Source organism: Lagenorhynchus albirostris, chromosome 13, assembly GCF_949774975.1.
Source record: "Lagenorhynchus albirostris chromosome 13, mLagAlb1.1, whole genome shotgun sequence".
Classification (NCBI taxonomy): Eukaryota; Metazoa; Chordata; class Mammalia; order Artiodactyla; family Delphinidae; genus Lagenorhynchus; species Lagenorhynchus albirostris.
The window spans coordinates 59,220,974-59,240,946 of record NC_083107.1 but is presented as its reverse complement, the minus strand read 5'-3'; the positions used below and the strand labels follow the sequence as shown (position 1 = coordinate 59,240,946).

At 45.1% G+C, this 19,973-nt stretch overlaps 1 protein-coding gene and 1 long non-coding RNA gene across 2 annotated transcripts in view; one reads left to right on the top strand and one right to left on the bottom strand.

Annotated features, from left to right (window-relative positions):
• Positions 1 to 9,317: 9,317 nt before the first annotated feature.
• LOC132531397 (cytochrome P450 1B1) lies at positions 9,318 to 18,055 on the bottom strand. Its single transcript, XM_060169135.1, has 3 exons — positions 17,648 to 18,055; positions 16,027 to 17,070; positions 9,318 to 13,174 (listed from the first exon to the last, which is right to left on the bottom strand). The coding sequence occupies exons 2-3, from the start codon at positions 17,067 to 17,069 to the stop codon at positions 12,586 to 12,588; spliced, it is 1,632 nt and encodes a 543-aa protein (XP_060025118.1). The 5' UTR covers position 17,070; positions 17,648 to 18,055; the 3' UTR covers positions 9,318 to 12,585.
• Positions 15,847 to 19,973, top strand: part of LOC132531398 (uncharacterized) — a 135,132-nt gene continuing 131,005 nt past the window's right edge. The window contains exon 1 of the long non-coding RNA XR_009544083.1: positions 15,847 to 17,103. This is a non-coding gene — a long non-coding RNA (uncharacterized LOC132531398). The remainder of the gene's footprint in view (positions 17,104 to 19,973) is intronic.

Genomic DNA, 19,973 nt, shown 5'->3' with positions numbered 1-19,973 from the left:
CTGGGTAGCTATAAATCCTTCCAAGTGAAAGTTGCTACCTCTGGGGCTGATCTGCATACGAAGCAAGTAGTAGAAACATCTAGACTACACCCTGGCCAACCCACATAGGCGATGGGGAAAGGGGGCTTTATTGGCACCAAATCCATTGCAACTTAAGATTCTGGGGCAAGTACAAAGCTATGAGTTGGCAGCCTGAGGTCGCTCTCAATGGTTGGCAAAAATCAGAAGACAACAATTAGTTTTAATACATGGCCGTGCATCCCACCGCCGGTGCCTTGTCAGGGAGTGACCCCTACGGTCAGTTCCTTTCTGCCCCGCCTCACCCTTTCCTCGCTCCCTGTTGGACCATCATGTCCAGCAAACACACATGCCTAAGTATCGCCTACTTTGAAAAAATACCTCCCTCTACCATATACCTCCTAACATGTAACCCCTCACATAGCCTCAACCTTTCTGATTCTCCTCGAATATTCCTGAAAAAGCCAGCAATATAACCAGCCCAGCACATTATTTTCAGATCTCAGATGTTTTTGTGGAGCCTTAAAAAGTCCATCGTGCTTCTGCCCTGCCTGCCTGGGATACAATCTAGTCTTTAGTTGGGCAGAAGAGCTGGCCTGGATATCCTATCATGGCTCAGTTTCTAACAGAGCTCCTGGTCATGTCACTAAGAACTTGGAATTGAGAGAAAACATGATTCTGCGTGAACTCCACATATATTTCTTAATGTAAGAACAAAGGACCATTTCAGAGTATGGCTCTGAGTGATTACTTTAACCTCCTCATCTACTGAACTGGCGTAATAACATTCAATTTTATTGAATTATGATGATTTATGTTATTATCTGTAGGATCTATATAAATCGAAAATCAGGCAATAAAAATAAAAAGACCTTAAAAAGTTGGGAGCACTCTGTGAAAGCAAGGTATTGCTTAAAAGACATGAGCTTAAGAAATTGAAATGAGTTCTTATATAATGTGGGGTGATTTTTCCTACGGGTTTTATTTATGGTTTCCTCCTGATGTGCTCTAACAGAAACATCACAATTCAAAATTGAATAGTAATTCTTAACCTGCGTCTAGCTTCCTGGCTACAAGAGACATTCACTGAACTTTGGAACTCAAGTTGTGCCACCCCCTGTGGTTGAGAAGGAAATGAGAGAGCGAAGCAGCATACAAAGAAGGTTCTTGGGTAATCCTTTGCTTTTGAGAACCTTCCACCTGGAAAAATTACCTGGAAAGTGTTTTGAATGGCACATGATTTCTAAATGCCAGAATCGGAGTTGTGGAGAGGGGAGAACACGTTGTAACGTGACCTCGTGAGGCTGGCTTGGCCCCAGGAACCAGCCTCTTCAGGAAAGACATCACCAACACCGGTGACAAGGATTAAGACTTACTTGAGGGCATGAAACCTCATTAGCTCAGGCTTCATTAACCCAGAATTTATGCCATTAGACTGAGTCTGGTTTGATGTTTATCTTTTTTTTTTTTTTGCGGTACGCGGGCCTCTCACTGCTGTGGCCTCTCCCGTTGCGGAGCACAGGCTCCGGACGCGCAGGCTCAGCAGCCATGGCTCACGGGCCCAGCCGCTCCGCGGCATGTGGGATCCTCCCGGACCGGGGCACGAACCCGCGTCCCCTGCATCGGCAGGCGGACTCTCAACCACTGCGCCACCAGGGAAGCCCTGATGTTTATCTTTGATTTGCCAGTCCTTTCATGCAAAATCAAAATTGCAGGGGGAGTGCTCAAGGTACAGTCAACTCTTCATATACAATAGGGATATGTCTGCGGGCGTTTGTGAATGGTGGTGGGACTCTGAATTCCCTCCTTACGAGGCAGTCAAGTGGATATGAAAATTTTCAGTGAGCTTCATATTCTTAATGATTCTCCATAGGCATTTACAAACCTACCTAAAGATCCGTCTTTGTCGAACGACTTCTTTCTCTTTTTACTGCCATAGCCAAAAGTTGCTGGGTTTTCTGGGTTCATTTTCTACAGACTTAAAAAAAAAAATCAGTTCTTAAGAATTACAGGGTCTCTGAAGTCAAGTAGAAAACATTAACGCTACTTTGGATTCACGCCCACACTCTGGCTTTGTTATCCACGGGATTCGAATTTGTGCCTCAGTAAAATCGGATGGATCCCAAGTCACTAACTCCATGCTCGCCAAATCTGCAAACGTCAAGGCACTGTTGTAGCTCAAAGCAGTGCTTCTTAATCCCAGTTCTTGTATCTTAATTCATTGTGAGACTGAAAGTCATTTGTTACCAAAAATAAAGAGCTGACAATTACAAGTAATGTCCCTTAAAAATAAATGAGAGTGATTGATTTAACGTTATCCCATGAACTGAGATATGCTTTTTTTAGTGAGAGAAAAAATCTTGCCTTCCAAATACAATTGCCAAAGACCCACAGCCTGTCTTACCTAAGACCAAACATTCAACAACAAGTGGCCACTATGACGTATCATTAACCGTTGGGTATTTCAATACAGTTAGCTTAAATGTCCTGGGAAGTTTTGGAGGTTTCACAGGAATGTCAAACACGTGCACGTTGTCTATCAGAGCAGGAGAGAGCTTCAGCAATGCTGCTAAGGAAAGAGTACAAGCTATTTCCAAGGACTCCAAGAAATGCCGTTTATATACCCACAGACATCGGAAATATTAAACTAAAAGTCAATCTCGTCTAGTCCCTAGAATGGTACCCCAGTAGCATGTTATTGAGTGTCCATACACATACTCCCCTGCTCTTCCTGGATTATCGCCACCCCCAAGCACATCATATTCATTCATTCAACTGATAGCTACTGAGCAGCTATGAGATGCCAGCGCTGGACTGTGCACGGGGTTCCAGCAGGACCAAGGCAGATGGCCACGCCCTTCCGCACCTCAGTGCCTTGTCCAGGATCTTCTCATCTCTCCTCCCCAGTTCTGTGTCTCTCTGGTCAACCCCTAAGCACCTGCCTAGGCCCAGCTCACATGGCACCTCTTCTGTGGGACCTTTCGTGATCCTCATCTCCCCACGTTCTCTAGAAGAATCAGGTATGTCCTAATCTTTATTCCCATGGTGCTTGACACGTATGTCTGTTACAGCATCCGTCATGCTGTGTTAGGGGAGTTGAGTGTTTCTCCTCAAAGAGAAGATGAATGCCTCTGAATCAGGAAATGTGTTTGTTTTTATAACAGTTTTATTTTTTAACAGTCTAACGGTGCTTAACAATGTTTAAGAAACATAAATCGGTTGCTGAATAAATGGTGATTTGGCTGACCTGAATGTACGTGAAATTATACTTGAATTACTGTGCTCTGCATTTAAGAACTCTTCAAAAACACGTCTCAGAGTATCTCCTGTGACTGTATGAGGATGAATTTGTTTATTTGATTGTTGCATTTTCTTAGGCTATGTATAAGAATTGTGCAACTATGGTACACCCTCAAACAATATAAAATTACAGAGACCCAATGGTTCAGGAAGGAGAAAATAATTCAGCAAAGACTTCAGCTTCTGTGAAAAACACAATCTGTTTTTCAGTTTTGTTTTAGTGACGTTAGTACACCGTGTGGGTCTGAATTTTGACTGAATTTAACTGCTGTGTTCTCTAGTCTATGAGAAAACGCCCCCATTTTTCAAACAATCGGGAATAATGCCTTTGTGAAAAATGCCTCTGACCTGCTTCTGCTTCCTAATGACCTCACTTAGGGTTTTGGTTTTGTGGGTTTGCGTCCCTCTGTGAGGCAGCGTCAGCCTGCCAGGGCCCTGGCACAGCCCAGGAGGACTCAAGGGAAGGGACATGGGGAAGGGCTTTGTCAACCACGAGTGCTAGAGAAGCATGAGGAGATTATTGTCATTATTAGTCAGTGCCTTGAGAAGCTGAGGGTATAGACCAGGGTTAGCAAACTTTTCTTGTAAAGGGCCAGATAGTAAATATTTTCCATTTTGCAGGCCGTGTGGTCTCTGTCACAACTGCTCAGCTCTGCCGTTGTAACAGGAAAGCCCCATAGACATTAAGTAAATAAATAAATATGGTTGTGCTCCTACATAACTTTATTTCTGGATACTGAAATTTGAATATCATAAAATGTTCATGTATCACAAAATATCAGTCTTCTGATTTTTGCCAACCATTAAAAAAAAATGTAGAACCCATTCATAGCTCACATAGCTGCACAAAAACAGGCAGTGGGCCCGATTTGGCCCATGGGCCATAGTTTGCTGATCTCTGCTGTGAACCATGGAAGAGTCGTCTACCAAGATGACCAGTGGCCAATAGAGCCCACTGAGACTATCTGAACAGCATCAGAACAAGCGCTCAAAAGATACTGAACCTGTATTGGTGGCACTGGAAAGCCACCAAGCACTAGCTCTCAGCAACTTAATGTCTTTCTATGACAATAACTGTGCTCCTCATGTGCGTTGTTTCTTCGACCTGAGTTTATTTTCCACTGAGAGTACTGGGTTCTCCAACTATGGGTGAAGGTCAGTTTAATATGAGTCAGCCCCTATGGGCTCAGGGGAAGGGATACATGAGCCCAGGTGGAGAATCTCAGGGGTCTGAAATTCACATTCAATCATTCATCATCCCTTAATATAACTCTTTAGGTGAAGATGTCAAGCTTTGTCCTACAAGGATAAGCAGCGTTAGGAGAAGATTCTCTTGGATTGGAATTTCCAGACAGAAGGGAAGGATTAGAGAAGCAACCATCGAAATTTTGGTAGCCCCACCAGCTTTTCTCAGCTCTGCACAAGCAGAGGATGTCAGGACCAGAAGTCTGTATTTCTGCAGATGTGGGGACTAGTTGTCCCAAAGTGAAGGTGAGTGAGAAGTAAAAGCAGAACTCCAAAGCCATGGAAGCATAGCCGTTAATCTCCTTGTTTGGAGTTAACTTTTCCACCAGAATATTACTTGGTACAGGTTCTCTCCTTTATCTGTCTTGAGGTGTTGAGTGTGTTGTGCTTCAGAACTGAGGTTATAGGCACTTTTCTGTTTCAGACTCACCTCCTCCAAGAAGCTTTCCTTGATTTTCTCCCTTGAACTGGAAAATACAAATCTCTCCCTCCTTTGAATTTCTGCAGCACTTTATCTGTCTCTTCTCAAGGCTCTTGATATGTATCTTCATATTATATTTATCTTCAGACCCACTTGCTGAAGGAAGCAAGGTTTCTGAATCTTCCCTGCACAGCTATCACGGTGCCTTGCTCAGTGTAGATACTAAATGTTGAGTAAAAGTAAAAATCCATTAAGTTGACAAACTGATTCATCTATAGCAGTGCTGTCCAATAGAACTTTCTGCTCTGATGAAAGTGTTTTTCATCTGCACTGTCCACAACAGTAGCCACTAGCCACATGTGGCTACTGAGCTCCAGAAATACGGCTGGTGTAAGTGAGGAACTGAACTTTTAATTTTATTTCATCTTATTTAATTTAAATTTAAATTGCCACACGTGACTAATGGTTACCTTATTGGGTAGCTCAGGTCTATAGGACAATAAGTAATTTCTTTTTGTGAGTGGATTATTTAGGCAGTGATCACACCATCTGACTTTAAAATATAGTGCAAATCATTTGTTGGGGCTGTTGGGTAGGAAATGCAGCAGGATGATTGGATATTCCACTTGCCAAGCAACATAAAGATGCCCACCCCTGCCGCATTGACACCCCGGGAAGTGGGATCTCGTGAAGAGAGACAATAAACCATGAACCATGAATGAAATTAAAAGATTAATTTTATGTTATATTAACAGGAGATAAGTCCTATGAAAAAAAAACAGAAGAAGAAGAAGAGCAACGTAAGGGAGTTGAGAGTGCCTGGGGAAGGGGCCAGGCTGAGTATTAAACAGAGAGCTCCAGGCAGGCTTTATTAAGATGAAACCTGAGCTCTGACTACAGGGGGGTGATGGGAAGTTTGGGCAAAGAAAGTGAAAAAGGTACTAAACTCTGCAGAGCCAAATGGCAAGTCTGTATCATGAGCTGAACTGCCTGGCACACTGTCACAAAAAAAATGAGCCTGGTGGGGCAATGAGGAAGGAGAACAATTTTTTGTTGGTGGTGGTTTATATTAACCAAGCTTCCATAGCAGTTTCCAGAACCATCTCTTGAAGTTAGGAATTAAAACTAAGTGGCAGACAGGCTCACCCTGCTTTTTACTGCATAAGTTTCTGGAAACCACATTGGAAAACACGACAGTGAAAATTCAGCCTTATTCTCTCACTGCTTTATCCAGCCTGTTTCCCCACTTTCTCCCTCAATGTCAATGCCAAGTGCTAGGAAAGCAGAGTGCCAACTGGATCTGCCTGGGGGCTGTGGGAACTGCAGAGGCTTAAATTGAAAGGGTGATTTCTGGGAAGGGCAGTGGAAGACCCAAGGTGCCTACTGAAGGCGAGCAGCAGTGAAATGTGAACGGGGGGGGGGCGGGGGGACCACAGCAAAGGGTAGCCCCCGCTCGCCACAACTAAGGAAAGCACGCGCACAGCAGCAAAGACCCAAAGCAGCCAAAAATAAATAAAATTTAAAAAGAAAACATGTATACAAAACAATCATACACATTTCGTTGGAACGCGTACAAAAAAAAGTACACATTAGGCAGTATTGAGATGGAGAGGGAAAGAAACAAAAGTAGGCAAATAGTAATAAAAGCAGAATTAAAAATCTTTTAAAGAAGCTGGAAGATTTTTCAGGCTGGTGGAGCGACTCCTAACCCCTGGCCTGCAGGGCTCTCAGGGGCTGTTAGGTGCGTGCTGGAATATTGCGTAATTTGTGTAATAGTGTGCTGTTTATTTAACATAATATATTTAGTTGGTTAGCTTATGTAGCCTTTCTATCACCTAAAGGGATCTCAAGTGGTCCGAAACCAGTTCCAGTAGCTCCAGTCACACTGTTTTCAAAGGTAGGCTTCCCGTCAACACGCCTGTCTCATTCATGCCTTGGTTTTGCGCTCTCTCTCTCTCTCTCTGGCCTGAGAGTATCCTATTTAATCCTATTCAAGGTCTCTGAGAGCAGGAAAGGTTCTGATTAGTCACATGAGCCAATATCCAGGGTGGTGCACTCCTCCACTCCTATCAGAGAGGGTTCTCAAATCAGGCATCCGGTCCAACCTATGGATGGCCTTCAGGCAAAAATTCCTGGCTCACAGATTATGGGAGAGAAGTTTTAATATTATAAAAACAAAGCATGACACACACACCCTTCTTTTTTTCTTGCTTGAGGATGCTTCTCTCAGAAGGAAGGAGTATTGTGAGTCTTCCTAGCACTTCACACTGTCATTGTGGCATGTGGCCGAGACAAAGCAGGGGCACTGCTGCTGAAACTCCAGGGATCACAGGAATTGAAAAACAGACGGACTAGCCTGTATACCCAAACATGGGCAGCTTGGTAAGTGACAAGCTCTCTAGTCCAAAGACAGCAGGCTTTGGAGTCAGTTCATCTCCAGGGAACATCCAGACACTGACACTTTTCAACGTAGAATTTTGGCCCGTGACATTACTGCCTCCCTCACAGGACTGTTGTGTGATGATGCATTCACGTGCTTAGCAGGGTGATGAAACACAGTATTAGTTTAAAACATATCTGAGTTTCATTTCTTCCCCTCATACTTGGCCCCTGTTGAAAAGTGTTACTGAAGACCACGTAGCCTCTGTGTGAGTGAATAAAGGAGCTACAAACAAAGCTGTTGGTTACCCATAGCTTGCCCCTACCTGTTTAAACTAGAGTATTTTCCTCCAATCTTTCCCATTAAAAATAATTGCTTCCAAATATATTTGAATATATTAATTTCTTTTCTTTCTCCTCCCTTCTCCGAGAATTATAACTAATAGATCAAAACTTGAGAGCAGAGAGTATGTGAGTCACTAAACCAAAATAAGGGCAAGTTAACAGCCAAAACTCCTGTAGCACTCGTGCAGGAAAACTGACCGATTTTGAGGTTATAGAAACAACCTCTATGAGTTTGCAACACTCACACCTGTTTTATGTCCAAAGCTGCATTCATTCCCCACCCTGCATTCTAGTCTTATATTCTACCAGATTGATTGGGTGGAATTCAACTCTGCTTGACATTTTTGCAAACACCTGACCCCAATTACAATTTTGTTAAAAAATATTTTTCCTACGAAAATATTTATTTCATTCATCCTGAACCTTTATGACCATTTCCAAGATCCTAAGTTAGGACATCTGGAAAACAAGTGAGTATTCTCTTAAACCAATTCCTAACTATACCTTTTGGCTTCCAAAATGATGTTCTCAAGTCAAAGGATCAATGACACTGTGTGCAATTATACTTTACAATTACTTTTCCTGATTTCACAATAATGGGAGCTAAACTCTGGAAGAAATAAGGGGCAGCCCCAGATTACTGCACGGCCCTGCCATCTGTGAGGGTGGGGCAGTGAAAGCTTGGGAGTACCAGCAGGGGCTCTGGGAAGTCAAGTCTTTCACCAGGTTAAAAATGTCAGCGGAAAAATATTTCCACATAGTGTATTAAAGAATACTCTCATCCATTCTATTTTATTGGACATTAATGGCACTTATTAATTAAGGCACACGGCCCTTACAAAATGAATGAATAAATGTTTACCAACCAAATTAAAAACAAAAGCTTTCCTGTCAAAAGAAAAAAAACGAATGAATGAAATACTCAAGGAAAAGGACTGGTGTGCTGCTGAGGGGGAAGAATATGTCCTGCATTTTTTAGATGAAGCAGAACTATAAGGTCAGCATCTTAAAATCTCAATCTATTCAATCTCTCAAAATTAGAAATTAATTGCCACTTTGCCAGGTGTTTGCCACTGAAATTTAACTTCTGAGTTGGTTCTTATAAATTCAAAAATGTTACCACTTATATGTGGAATCTAAAAAATAAAACAAGTGAATGTATATAACAAAACAGAAACAGACTCACAGATACAGAGAACAAACTAGTGGTTACCAGTGGGGAGAAGGAAGGGGGGAAGGGCAAAATAGGCGTTGGGGATTAAGAGGTACAAACTACTATGTATAAAATAAATAAGCTACAAGGATATATGGTACAACACAGGGAATATAGCTATTATTTTGTAATAACTTTAAATGGAGCATAATCTATAAAGATATTGAATCTATGTACTACGCTGTACACCTAAAACTAATATAATATAGTAAGCCAACTGTATTACAATTTTAAAAAGTAAGGAGAAATCAAGAATTTGGTAGGAGACTGGATGTCGAAAGCCTGTTTAAAAGAAAAAGACAAGCTGCCTAAAATGTAGAATGGCCAAAGAAAATATTTACAATGCAACATTTTAAGTCAAGCACTTATAAATAGTAGTTGAAATAAATAAATACATTAGACTGTATTTGCTATAACATAAAGTAAAACTTCCTAACAAGATTATGAAAGTGATTTTTATTATTTTGGTAATGGTGTCCTATTACAGGTAATTACAGGTGTAGAATTTTTTAAATTTGGCATATCGAACAGTAAAAGCCACATATTAATGCTGTGTCCCCCAAATCTATTTCGGTTACAACTATGTATTACAGTTGCTATGTACAGATGGAAAGCATACATGATAAAATACAAAAACAAGAAAAGGTTAAATAAGAAGCTATCCTTGAATTATAAACATCTACTAAAGTATACCTTTGTATTACAAAGTTGTGTCATAGCTAAAAAACATACAAATTAATACATAATGCTGTGCAACTATTTGATCTAATATAGGTGTGATATGAAAATATTAAGGCCATAATAGCATTTCACAGGTAAAGGCTAAGTTCTGAGACATGAAAGCTTTTAGATAATCCACAAAACAAACCTGAGACATCTTCCTCTTGTTTTGGAAAAAAAAGCAGTTTCCTTACAAAGTCAAAGCTTTAATATATAAATGAAGCATTTAATAAACAATATACTTTAACTATTGTAATAACCTGGATTAGATGTTCTGAGTAAAATGGTGACCAGCAAGTACATTCTTTCTCTGGCAGAAATAATACTAGATTTTCTGATCAAGCTAGTAACCTGATTACGGTAGCCCCCAAATTTGGTTATTTTTGTTTGTTTTTGGTTTTGCTTTCCTTCCTTTAACTGGGTTACAAACATATTAAATAAACCAGGAAATCTCCCACCTTACTTTCTTCTACCTCAGCCCGCTGCCGAAAGTGCCAGATGAACCGAGCCTACGGACATAAAAACCGGCTACAGCACACCTGGACCCGGTTGACTTCAGCAGGCATCCGGATTGGTACATGATTCCTTTTGCTGCCACACCATCTCTCAGAGTAAGCAGGCTAGGGCAGCGCCAGATTACTGTCTCAGCCCTGCAGGGGGTGGGGTGCAGGGAGGGGTGGGGTGCAGGGAAGGGTGGGTAGCAATGTTTTGAAACAGCCAGTACCCCCCAAATTGAAATGTATTGGGTAAGCCTGATTTCCACAGTTGACTTTAGTGCCTTTAAAAATACTGGCACAGTGTTTTCATATTCAAGAGGTACAGCTGTGAGATTTTATTAATTAAAATTATATCAAATTTTTATTAATAAAAATTCCAAATTATAAAATAGAGCTGCTATGTTGTAGATTTTTAAAAATCTACTTGGGATTCAACACTGGCACGTGGAACATCTTTCTTCTAAATATTCATACTTCAAACTAATTAATTTTGAAGGAGTAGGAGAATGTCTAACCATCTTTCTTCCTTTTCTTTTTATTTTCCACTCCTTTCTCTTACCAGACCCCACAACCATCATACACTCCTCCCTTTATAATTTTGATAAAAAGTCTCCTAAAAGCTTAATGAAATGTAACAAGCAGTAAGCTTTTAGGACACTGCACAACTTCTTTTGGACGTTTGCGAGCAAAAAACTGAAAACTCCAAACTTCACTTTGTACATTGTTAACCTTCCATCACTTTTTTAAAAAGGTTTTCAGGTTATTTACATAAACTGAACATACAGATTTTGTTCAAGCTTTATGTTTTCACAGTTACCAAAGTGACTGCTCGCTGGGTTGGCCATCTTAAATAGTACAACTGATCTGACTGGCTCCACTGAAATGCAATGCAATCCTCCAAACAATCTCCCAAAACTGATTCTGACTTTCCAAAACACAAACACCAATGCTATTTTTTGAAAATCATTTAAAAGAGAAACTAGGTCCATTATAATGGGAATTCCCCCCTTGTTATTTAATAAAGAACATGCAGATAATTCATTGCATTTTTTCGTTATTCCCCAGGCAGACACAGCTTCGATCTCTCTGCCTTTCACAGGCTAATGGTCAGATTTCCAGTAACTTCCTAGAACTCAATAATCAGAATGGCTTTAAAATAAAATTAAAATTTAAGCACGTCAAGAGTTTGGAATTAAAACCTATTAACTAGATCAATTTCAAAAAAGATTCTGTATTGTGAATATAATTTTAATAAGCATGTTGTAAAGTGATAAGGAACACATCTTGCAGATCTAATTTTGAGATTTTTCATTCAAATTTTGGATGAGAGAAGAGACTTTGTTTCAACTTGCTTTCCATGATGTCAAAAACAGTTGATTTAATCAAGTTCATACCATGTATTTGGACCAAAATTGGTTAAATTAGTTGTACTTTTCTATTTGCTGTGACATTATAAAAGACACTTTTCAACCCTTTCTTGACCAAAATAATTAATACTGTTTAATAATAAAATAACTAATACATATTGCTTCTGAATAATTATGTAATATATGTACCCATATTGAACACTACTTGGTGACTTTTTAACCTGTGAGATTTACTGAAGTCAGTACATTACAATCACACAACTTAAAGCTTAGCTAAGCTGGTAACTTTTTTTTCTCATGATTGAAATTCTGTACTTTGGCAACCAAGAGCAGTATGACTTCAGCTTGGAATTTTTTACAATTTACACTTTAAAATTCATGAAATCACTGAAACCCACTAAATCAACTGCTATTAATTTCTTTCCAAGCAAATAACTTTATGACTCATCCAGAAAAGTAACAGGAAGCCCATCAGTTGGCAAAAAGATAAATCCATCCATAGATATTAGAGCCTAACCAAGCTATTTTATTGGAAAGGTGAGAAGGGAATTTCTGGTCTTTACTTTTTCCCTTATCACCCCAAATCACATGTCTTACACTGAAATTATTTGCCTTTGCATATTCAACAGTATTTCCTGAAACTTTGCTTAATATGGTTTTCGATGGAGCAGACTTCAGCACATCCATCTTGGATCCCACCCGACAAGGCATGGTTACTAATAGGCCTCTTTATTAGGTAGTTCTGTATATATGCACATGTGTGTTTTAACTCCAAAGAATGCTCCCTCAAGAAATTATGATTACCAACATTCAATATATGTATAAAAATTCTTTGGGTCCTTTAATTCTTTGACTCAAAATAGCTCCTGGAGCTCCTACACAGCCCACTGCTCATGAGATGCCATTCTGAGGACATGTGTACAAAGCACATCATCTGCGGGTCAGTTGGTTTATGCTCATTTTAGAGGCTAATTGAGAAAGTGGCACAGAGGAGCTAGGAAAAAGAAAAGCAAACCTTAATTTTACTCTCCATCCCCCAAGACTTGTGTACTTATAAAATTTCTGCTTGCCTCTGGCTTCTCACTGGCAGTCTTCCTCAGCTTGTAACTTCTGGACAGCACTATCAAGGAGCTCCATGGACTCTCTGAGAGTGACATTGATTTTAAATGACTTGGGTTTAATGGTCAGGCCGTAATTAAAATCCATTTTCGAAGGCTCGTCTGGATTGGCCCTGAAATTGCACTCATGAGCTAGGATGGAGATGAAGAGAAACAGCTGCGTCTTGGAAATCTCTTCCCCGATGCACCGCCGTTTGCCCACTGAAAAAATCATCACACTGCTGGCCAGGTCTTTATTGATGAAGCCATCCTTGTCCAAGAATCGGGCTGGATCAAAGTCTTCTGGGTTAGACCATTTCACTGGGTCATGATTCACGGACCACTGGTTAACAAAAACCACCGTGTCCTTGGGGATGTGGTAGCCCAAGACAGAAGCATTGGCCGTGGTGGCGTGAGGAATGGTGACGGGCACAAAGCTGGAGAAGCGCATGGCTTCATAAAGGAAGGCCATGACGTAGGGCAGGTGCGGTTGGTCGTCCAGGCAGGGCAGCCGGTCCCTACCCACCACTTGATCCAGTTCTGCCTGTACCCGAGCCTGCACTTCCGGATACCTGTTTGGTTTTTAATGCAGAGAGAGAAAATAAGTCAGGGACACTAATTCTTCTTTCATCTAGAAAGCCCATTACAATTTATTTTAATACCACTCTTCTTTAAACTGGCTATCTGAATCAGAAACTGAATTAAGATTTCCAGCAAAAAAAAAAATCTAAAATGGTTTCCTAATTTATCACTGCATTACAGGATGGAGTTTGTTATATTTCCTGTAATAAGTCTCCCATGGCTCAAGCTCTCTTTCCCATCATAAGTCAAAAAAAGGTCTAAGTTTTCTCAGCCTGAAAAAGCACAACAATGGATAAGGTCGACTTCTCCATGGGGCACAGCAGGGACGGTGCCTAGGACCCACAGCACTTTTGAGGGACTCATGAAAATTCATTTCTTATCAGAAGAAAATAAACTTTTAGGTCAACGAGAATGTTTCAATATATAATTTTAATACATTAATCTTTATACCAATGTAGTCATAAAATTTAATTAAAATTTTTTTTTATTGAGTAAGATGTCTACAAAGGCAAAAGCACCGGGGTCCACAAAAATTAAAATGTAACCCTCAAAGTGAGTTCTTCTTTTCTCCTCATCTCCCTAGACAATTCCAGCAGACACACTGTTCTCATTTTATACAAAGATAATTGGTATCCCGAGAGATAAAGCTGCATATCTTCTAAATTTAAAAGCAAATCCCCAATGTTCACGAGATTACGGTACAGATTGTAATACTTATTCACTGTTGCCAATAAAACTAGTACAATCCTTTCGGAAAACAAAGCAAGATCTATAAGGGTAACTCCTCCCCACCCTTTCAAAACCCAGTGATCTAGAAATGTATTTTCAGGAAATAACTTAGCAGGTACAAAAATATAACCACAATAGCTGAAATTTTAAAAATGCAATCAACATTAAAACACAAGAAATGATTGTACATAACAATCCGTTACTATGGCAAAATGTTATGTAGCCATAAAAAATTACTAAAATCAAGTTTAAAAGACAGGGAAATGTCCACTACAGTGAGTGGAAATGTCAGAAGTCAAAACATTTGTAAATAATTCTTGCGAATCTGAAAAAAAAATTAAGCACACATGTGGTGAAATTATGGGTGATTTAAAAAATCGCTTCTTTAGCTTCATACTTCAGGGGTCTGCAAACTTTTTCATAAAGGGCCAGATAGTATATATTTTAGGATTTGTGGATCAAACCCTCTGCCTCCCAACTATCCAACTCTGCCTTGTGCTGTAGTGTGAAAGCGGCCATAGACCACACAAGAATGAATGGGCATAGCTGTATTTCCATAAGACTTACATACAAAAACAGGTAATGTAATTTGCCAACCCCTGTCGTATTTTTTCACTAAAAAGAAGAAAAAAGGACTCATTAGCTATACCGAATTGAAAGTGATCCCAAAATTGTTTTACTTCTTTTTGCTGCCCAATTGGGGTACCCGGAGAACGATTTACAATTCGGTTTCTAGTGAAAAAAAGAAAGGCTGTTTCAAAAGATAACATGCTTATCTGGGGATGCAAAGGACTTATTGATCCCATTCTGGAATTGTCTTCTTCCTGACCTGTTATTATTGACTTCTCTTTATTCGATTTCTGCCCCTCCCCCATATGTGTTTCCATGATATTAATACTGAAAAGTGATTTTAAATATAACCAAAAAAAAGAAAGAAAAAAAAAGAAGAAGGATTTGTGAAAAGCAGTTGTACAGTACATAAGGAAATATAGGATTCTAATGCAGTGGATTCTAACAACAAAAGAAGTTGTTTTTACCTTCCAGTTTCCAGGGGGCCAGCAAATTCAGCTTCTCCTATCGCTTACCTGTGCGCCAAGAAATTGCACAACCAGGATTTCTGGTCTCTCAAGGCAATCAAGAGTTGCCTTGAATGAGACATTTACCCCTGGGGTAAGGTTGCCAGATAAAATGCAGGCTGCCCAGTTAGACATGAATTTCAGATAAACAGCGGCTAATCTTTTAATATAACTATGTCCTATGTAAATTTTATTTTTTATTTGCTCAATCTGGGGATACCGGGGACCTGTTTAATTCGTGCGTGTACAAATTTAGCAGAGGTCCGCGACTGGGGTCCAACTAACCGAGCCGAGCCCAAGGATCCTAGAGGGCTGCAGGTGCCTCCCGGATACCCAGTTTGCCTTTCTAGATGCCGCTCTGCGCTCGGTACAGTTACTGCTTCTCCCATTCTTTACACTGACACTTCTAGCGCGGCGGGTTTAGAAACCCAGCACAATCCGCTGGTTTCTGGCCGCTTTCCCGAAGTTTCGGATTAGCAGTCCGTGAGGCCCGACCGCCAATCGGTACCTTTGCCGGTGTACAAAGCCCTGACGAGAGATTGGCTTTTGGCTCCAGGGCCGGGCGGCTTCCGATCCGCGCTGAAGACTGGCCGAGCCGATTAGGCTGCTGTGTTTATTTAACTTTTTTTTTTTTTAACTGCGCTGCCCTTTCCTTCGGAACCGTTCCAAATTTGCTTCTCCTGTGCCAGTGCGGGAGATCGGGGATGATCAGCGGGCACTGAAAAACAACTCTTGCTTTTCCAAGGAGTTTCACACAAATTTGCCCCCCCTCGGAGCGGGTAGCGACAAGATCAGAGATGCGGAGCCATCCGGGCGCCGCTGGGTGGGGCGGGCGTGCGCGCGCGCCCATCTTGGCCAGCACCGCGCCTTCCTGAGTCGCGCTTTCCGGACGCGGTCTCAAATTTGGGAGGTTGGGACCTGGAGCGAAACCCCAAACCCTCCCTGCGCGCTAGTCGCGACCTTAGCATATTCTAATTCCATTCTGCCTTTTACAGAGGAGGGGAGGAAGGCCATCCCAAGCCTCCTGGAGGCTTTACCTAGTGAAGAAGACGAGCAGCCACTGCAGCGCGGTGGAGAGAGTATCCTGGCTGGCACCGAAGATGTCTGTGACGGTGGCCGGCACGTACTCTTCGTCCAGCCGCGCGCCGCCGTCGCCAGAGCCCGCGGCAGCTTCCTTTCCTGCCGAGAGCATGAAGGCGTCCATCATGTCGCGGGGAGCGGCCCCGGGCCGAAGGCTTTCACGGTGCCTCAGGAACTTGTCTAGGACGAAGCTGCTGAAGTTGCGATTGAGCGTCTCGAATTCACGGAAGGCAGTGCGCACAGGGTTGGGGAAGCGCTGCAGCCAGGGCAGCACGTCCACCAGGCTGCCCGCGCCCACCGTGCGCCCGAACTCCTCGTTGTGGCTGAGCAGCTCTCGGAACTCGGCGTCGTCGTGGCTGTAGCGGCAGCCGAAGCACACGGCGCTCATGACGTTGGCCACGGCCACCACGGTCAGCGGCCGCGGGTCGAGAAAGGCGCCGCCCGCGCTGCCGCGCACCAGCAGCTCCACCAACTCCCGCGCCTCGCCCAGCACATGGCCCTCGAGCACCCGGCGGCCGCGCGGCTGGCGCGTGGAGAAGGCTCGCATCGTGCTGTACGCCGCGCGCCGCTGCGCCTTCCAGCTCTCCGAATACTGGCCGAAAGCCAGGCTGCGGCCACCAGACACCACGCGGAAAGAGGCGAAGGGCGGCCGGTCGGCGAACGCGGCGCCCTGCTGCACCAGGGCCTGGCGGATGGCGCGCTCGCCGTTCAGCACCACCACCGGGCAGCTGCCCAGGCGGATCTGGAAGACGTCGCCGTAGCGCCGCGCCAGGCGTGCGAACGAGACGTGAGGCGCCGGGCCCATTGACGCCGCATTTCCGATCAGCGGCCAAGCGAAGGGACCCGGGGGCGCGGACCCCGGCTGCCGCCGCCGCTGCCTCAACAGCCACTGGCCCACGTGCACCGCGGCCAGTACCGAGAGCAGCAACAGGAGCATGGTCTGCTGGGCCGACAGAGGGATAGGCGGCAGATGATCGTCCGGGCTGAGGCTGGTGGCCATGCTGGGAAGAGAAGGGCGAAGGCGTGACACTCAGGTAGGCAGAGAAAGGGGCGGGCGCCCTACGCCCCTAACCCCGGCCTCGGGCTACCGTGCACTGTTGGGTAGGGAGGGGGTCGTGCGTAGGTCAGGTCAGGGCTAGCTCACTGGAGACGCCGCTGAAGACGCCTCTTGCCATTCTAAACCCATTCCCCAAAAGCGAAGGGAAGGGTCGTGTTTCTACCTCTCTGTGACCCAGACTCCCCCCGACCCCGCCCCAGCCGCGTAACGGTTCCTGCAATTCAAGGCCTTGATGCCTTTTCTCTCGGGGAAGGACGCTCAAGCCAGCGAGAGGGAAGGGAGGTCGTACGCTCGGGGCGTGGAGGCGCTCCCACCGAGAGCGCAGGGAGGTGCTAAGGCTGTGTCCCGGGGAAACTGTGCGGCCTCGATCTGGGGTGACTGCGAGGAAGAGTGCATCAAGGCTGTGGCGCTCAGTTCCCTCTAAGTGCCTACCACCCCGGCCCCTGCGCCCCCCGTCACCCCTGATCTGCGAGAACCCATCACAAGAGGCCGCAGTAAGGCGGCTCCGCTGACAGACTGACCTGCAAGGCGGCGCGGTTTCCAGCAGCGCCAGACGGCCGGCTCCGAGGACGGATTGGGGCCTTTGTGGGATTCAAGACCACAACCTAAGTGTCTCCAGGAAGTCGGAGGCCCGCCCTAGACACCTGTTGCCAGGTCTGGGAACTTTAGCGCCCACTCTGGAGTCTCTAGGCGTCGTCAGAGCCGGAGGCGCTTGGATTGGGATGGGGGCGGAGAAAGGTGTCTTCTTTGCAGAGCCCCGCTGCACCTGGGCCTCGGCAAAGTCAGGGTTTTCTCAGGGCGTGGGGATTGAGACTGCGGGTCGATGAACAGAGTCAATTCCCAGCCCCCACGCCCCCCGCACGACTCTGACAGCTGGCGTCGCACAGGCGTGGCCCGTTTGCACAGTCACTCGGGAGAGTCAAAACGCGCCATCCCGCTTCTCTCTTTTTTAAGGTCTGTGTTGGGGAGGAGGCAGCGGGACCTGACGGGGGCGGGGCTTGCGGGGGGCGGGGCGCGCCGGGACAGTCCAAGCCTCTCGGACTACAGCTTGGGTCGCCGCGCGCGCGGGTAGTCACGCGAGGCGGCCCCGGAGCGCCCCGACGGCCTTGGCGCAGTAGCTGGCGGCTTTCCTGGAAGCAGCGGTGTGAACTTTTCGTTTGCCCAAAAACCACTCTTCCTCGCAGTCACCCCAGATCGAGGCCGCACAGTTTCCCCGGTGCCTGAGCACCTCCCTGCGCTCTCGGTGGGAGTGCCTCCACGCCCCGAGGGTACGACCTCCCTTCCCTCTTGGTGGCTTGAGCGTCCTTCCCCGAGAGAAAACCGCTCGAGATCCTTGGGCGCCAGAACCGGGAAAGGAAGCCTGTCAGTTTGGAAAAGCAAGTTCGGTTGTGGTAGCGGTTTGCCTTACTGCATCCCGAATTGTTTTATTTTTATTTTAACGTTCTCGCAAGCAGATCGGCCGGTCATGTCAGTTTTGACATGACCACGGCGAGATCGAGAATCCCTGAAGGACGCCGCTCCCCCGCCCCGGGGCCCAGAGTGTCCTTGGCACACAAAGGCCAGCCAGCGCTGGCGCACCGCAGCTGGCCCCAAGGTTTCCCTCGTAGAAACTCCTCCAGGTGGCGCCGCCCACTGGAGAGCGCGGGGCAACGCTGGCCGCGTCGGAGGCCCTGGCGCCCGGCGGGGGAGCCAAGCTGGGACGAACACTGGAGAGAGGAGGGGAGGGAGGGCACTCTGAAGATTCCTGGAGGGAGGAGGCGAGGGGTGGGGGGTAGAAGAGGAGGAGGCCAATCTCCGCGCGCCTGCGAACTTTATTGGGTTGAAAAATCTCTTCTGCTGTCGCCTCCCCCTTGCGTGCGGAGCTGTGCCTTGCGTGCGCCGCTTCTGGAAAGTCGGCTCCACTCATGTCCCTCGGCGCTTCTCACGGCACCTGACACGCCGAGGCAGCGGCGGGGGCGGCGGCCGAGGGCGGGGCGCGGACCGCCACCACCCTCCGCGGCGCACGCACAGCCGCGCCCGCCCGGGCCGCCACCCGAAGGCCGGATCTGGGCTCGCGTTGCTCTCGGAGTGGGGACTCTCTTGTCAAAGGGGAAGCCCAAGGCGCTTGGGCCGCGGTAGCTTCCCCGGCCGCGGCGCCCTTTCCAGTCGGCTAGTACAAAGTATTTTAAAGACCCGGGAGAGAAATGGTCTTTTCTCCAAGGTTGGGGAACGGACGAGCCCGGAGAAAGGGTGGGTTGTATAGTAGTTACCCAGGTAGGAAGTGTACTTCCGAGCCTCCGGGGTTATCAAGTGTAAGTAAAGAAGTTGGGCGTTTACCACGTAACAGCCCTGTGCTTTTTGAGCTTTACCGGCGCTGCGAATCTCTATTGTTTCCCGGTTTACAGTTGAGGAAACGGGTTCAGAGAGATTATATGACTTACCCAAGATCACACGCACTATAGTAATACATTTACAGTCAAACGATATAATCTTAAATGATTTCTCTTTCCAAGTAAATGATTGAAATGCTTGCATGGGCAAAGTGGGGCGGTTTTCTACCCTCCCACCCTCCCTCCAGCTAGCTAGTAAGAAGTGGAGCCAGAATTTGAACCCACGAAGTCGCACTCCAGATCGATCATACAAGTTTACGCGGAAGGAAATCCTCAGATAAAAGGCACAAACGCCTTCTCTCCTACCCGCCTTAAAAAAAAAAAAAATCAGCTGGGCAGATTTTTTTAATAGTTTCTGGGGTGTTTTGTTTTGTTTTGTTTTACAGAATAGAGGATTCTGAGGATCCTAAAGAAATAGTATGCTAACCTTCTGCAGGTAAATTGGTTTTGAATGAGGGAGGCGTGCTTCATAGCTGAC